The 2,235-nt window shown below is 42.3% G+C and overlaps 1 protein-coding gene across 4 annotated transcripts in view; it reads left to right on the top strand.

Moving 5' to 3' along the window:
- magixb (MAGI family member, X-linked b) overlaps positions 1 to 2,235 on the top strand; it is a 70,869-nt gene that overhangs the window by 21,264 nt on the left and 47,370 nt on the right. For all 4 annotated transcript variants that reach the window (XM_014010982.1, XM_014010981.1, XM_014010983.1 and 1 more), the window contains exon 2: positions 1,337 to 1,626. In XM_014010982.1, the coding sequence (XP_013866436.1) occupies positions 1,347 to 1,626 (280 nt within the window). In that variant the 5' untranslated portion in view covers positions 1,337 to 1,346. The remainder of the gene's footprint in view (positions 1 to 1,336; positions 1,627 to 2,235) is intronic.

The raw sequence follows: 2,235 nt of genomic DNA, 5'->3' as shown, positions 1-2,235 counted from the left end.
TCACCGCACAGGCTCCATAGGAAATGAATGGAGAGCGAGCGACGTCGCCTCCCGTGTGTCGAGCCCTTAAGGAGGAATTCAGACCAAAGCATTGCAGTTCCACTTTATATAGACCCCAAATAAATGATTTAAGTGTGAAAAAGAAGGATTTAAAAGTATGCCTACTTTAATATTGGTTATAAAATAACTACAAGACTCTATGTCTGTGTTTTGCCTTCGGCTCTAAAATGACTTGAGTTGCCACTGATGAAGGGTAATATTATTTATGATTTGACAAAGCTTCCTTAATTAAACACACTGCTTTCTCTTTGTCCCATTAAGAACAGAGAAATATGAAAGCGGCATCCATTTTTCATCGGTTGCTTTTATTTTCCCCAAATTTTCCACCTCTCCCGTGGCATCTCCGTTGTCTTCTGGCATGTCGTGCTTGTCTTTTTGATCCTGATACGTGTTTGCTCCTGTCATCCTGCGTGTTAAGGTGACAGTGCTGCTCTGATCCTGTCACAGGAGCATCGTCTGTTGTTTTGCATCACAGCTGTCACATCAGGGTCGACTCAAACAAATCGTCACCATGTCAGCTCCATCCACGCTCGCATCTGCTCTACAGGAGGCATTTTAACACCTAAAACTTCCAGGTTTCTGGTGACTTGGTCCTATGACCTCTCACCTTGCTGTAACTTATGGAAACTGTGTCACTTCATGTTTCTTATGTTTTTTACTCAACGTTGCAGTTAAAAACAGCTGTATTTATTTTGCGACTTATCCCGAAAGCTTCTATATTCAAGCTGTTTCGGTGGATTTTAGTGAAACTCAAGATGTTTGAGTCGTGGCCGCTCAGGTTCACGGCTTGCCAGTCAAACTGTGTGTGCACTCGTTCATGCGATGCTCTTTTCCCATGCGGCTGTGCGCTGGAATGCACACCAACGCCTGGGCTGTCTGTTTACACGTAAACATAACGTCAGCCTAGAAGCACCGGGAGCATGGGGGAGGTGTTTGATTTGGGTGGCTGCAGAGCGTGTTGTTGAGTCCTTCATGTGTTTGCATAAAACAAAAGGTACGGCTCACGTGTGACCTTATTCCTGAATTTCAAGTTGCYGTCCGTTTGTCTAGTAAATCCTGACACAGGAAGTGGGACTTTTTCATGACTTTTACACGTTGTGATGTGAAAACCACTGCAACTCCCCAGACTGAAGACTCTGACGGCTGGCAAAGGTTAAATTACATGAAGTCACAGCTTATTTCCCTTGCTTGATTGTAATTGGCAGCTTTTTTTCCCCCACTGCTCCTTCCTTCTGCTCACCTCTGCTTTCCTGTTTTGTTTTTTTCTTTTTTCCAGTTCGTTTGCCATGTCTAAGACGGCGGTGAAGAAGCTGCACTGGCGGTCCAACGTGCAGGACACCTTCGTCCCTTTGCTGGGGACGTCAGCAGAGCTCGGGATCTCTGTCGGTGGCGGGGCGGACTATGGAGAGTTTCCTTTCATCACGTCGGCTCCAGGCGGCGGCCTCACTGTGGGGGACATCGTGCTAGAGATCGGGGGAACCCCGGTACTCGGCATGACGTTAGGAGATGTTCGAGGAGTCCTCAACTCTTGTCCGCATCCGATCCGAATCAAAACCGTCCCTCCAGGTATGACTCAGGCAAAGACGATAGTCAAATTTAGCAGTTTTACTAAAATATTTGACGATAGGCTTTATTTTATTTTTAATTTTAGATCATGCAGAAAATCATTCTGGTTTATTCTGAAAATTATTATTTTGACATGTTTTTAAGTATTTTGAGATATGTCTTCAATAATTTAGACAATATTTATAAAATGTTTTTCAGTGTTTTAAGATATTTTTTTTAACTTTAAGTCTTTAAATACATCCATACAACAAACCTGTCGACACATAGATCAGAATGTCAAACCTCAGAGCTCAGGTCAGCTGCAGAGATCAGGAGCAGAGTGTGGTCAGATGTTTTAACACCAATCAATAAAGACAATGAAACAGTCCCGTTGTGATCAGCTTGACACATTCTTAAAATAAATTCTATGTCATTTTGAATAAAAAAGGTATTGTTTTAGCAATACTAACTCAGTTGTAGGAATGTGTGAGAAATACAGACATTGTTCAAATGAGATTATTAGTTGTGTTACTGTTTTTGTGTATTTGACTGTACAAMGACACCCCACACTTTATTTTGGGTGTATGTTTTAGTTAGATTGTTCATTTCTGAGAGTACTGGTATTTACTG

The sequence above is a fragment of the Austrofundulus limnaeus genome, unplaced genomic scaffold (assembly GCF_001266775.1).
Source record: "Austrofundulus limnaeus strain Quisiro unplaced genomic scaffold, Austrofundulus_limnaeus-1.0 Scaffold75, whole genome shotgun sequence".
NCBI lineage: Eukaryota > Metazoa > Chordata > Actinopteri > Cyprinodontiformes > Rivulidae > Austrofundulus > Austrofundulus limnaeus.
Note: the sequence above shows the minus strand (reverse complement) of the source record. Positions and strands in the feature narration are given on the sequence as shown.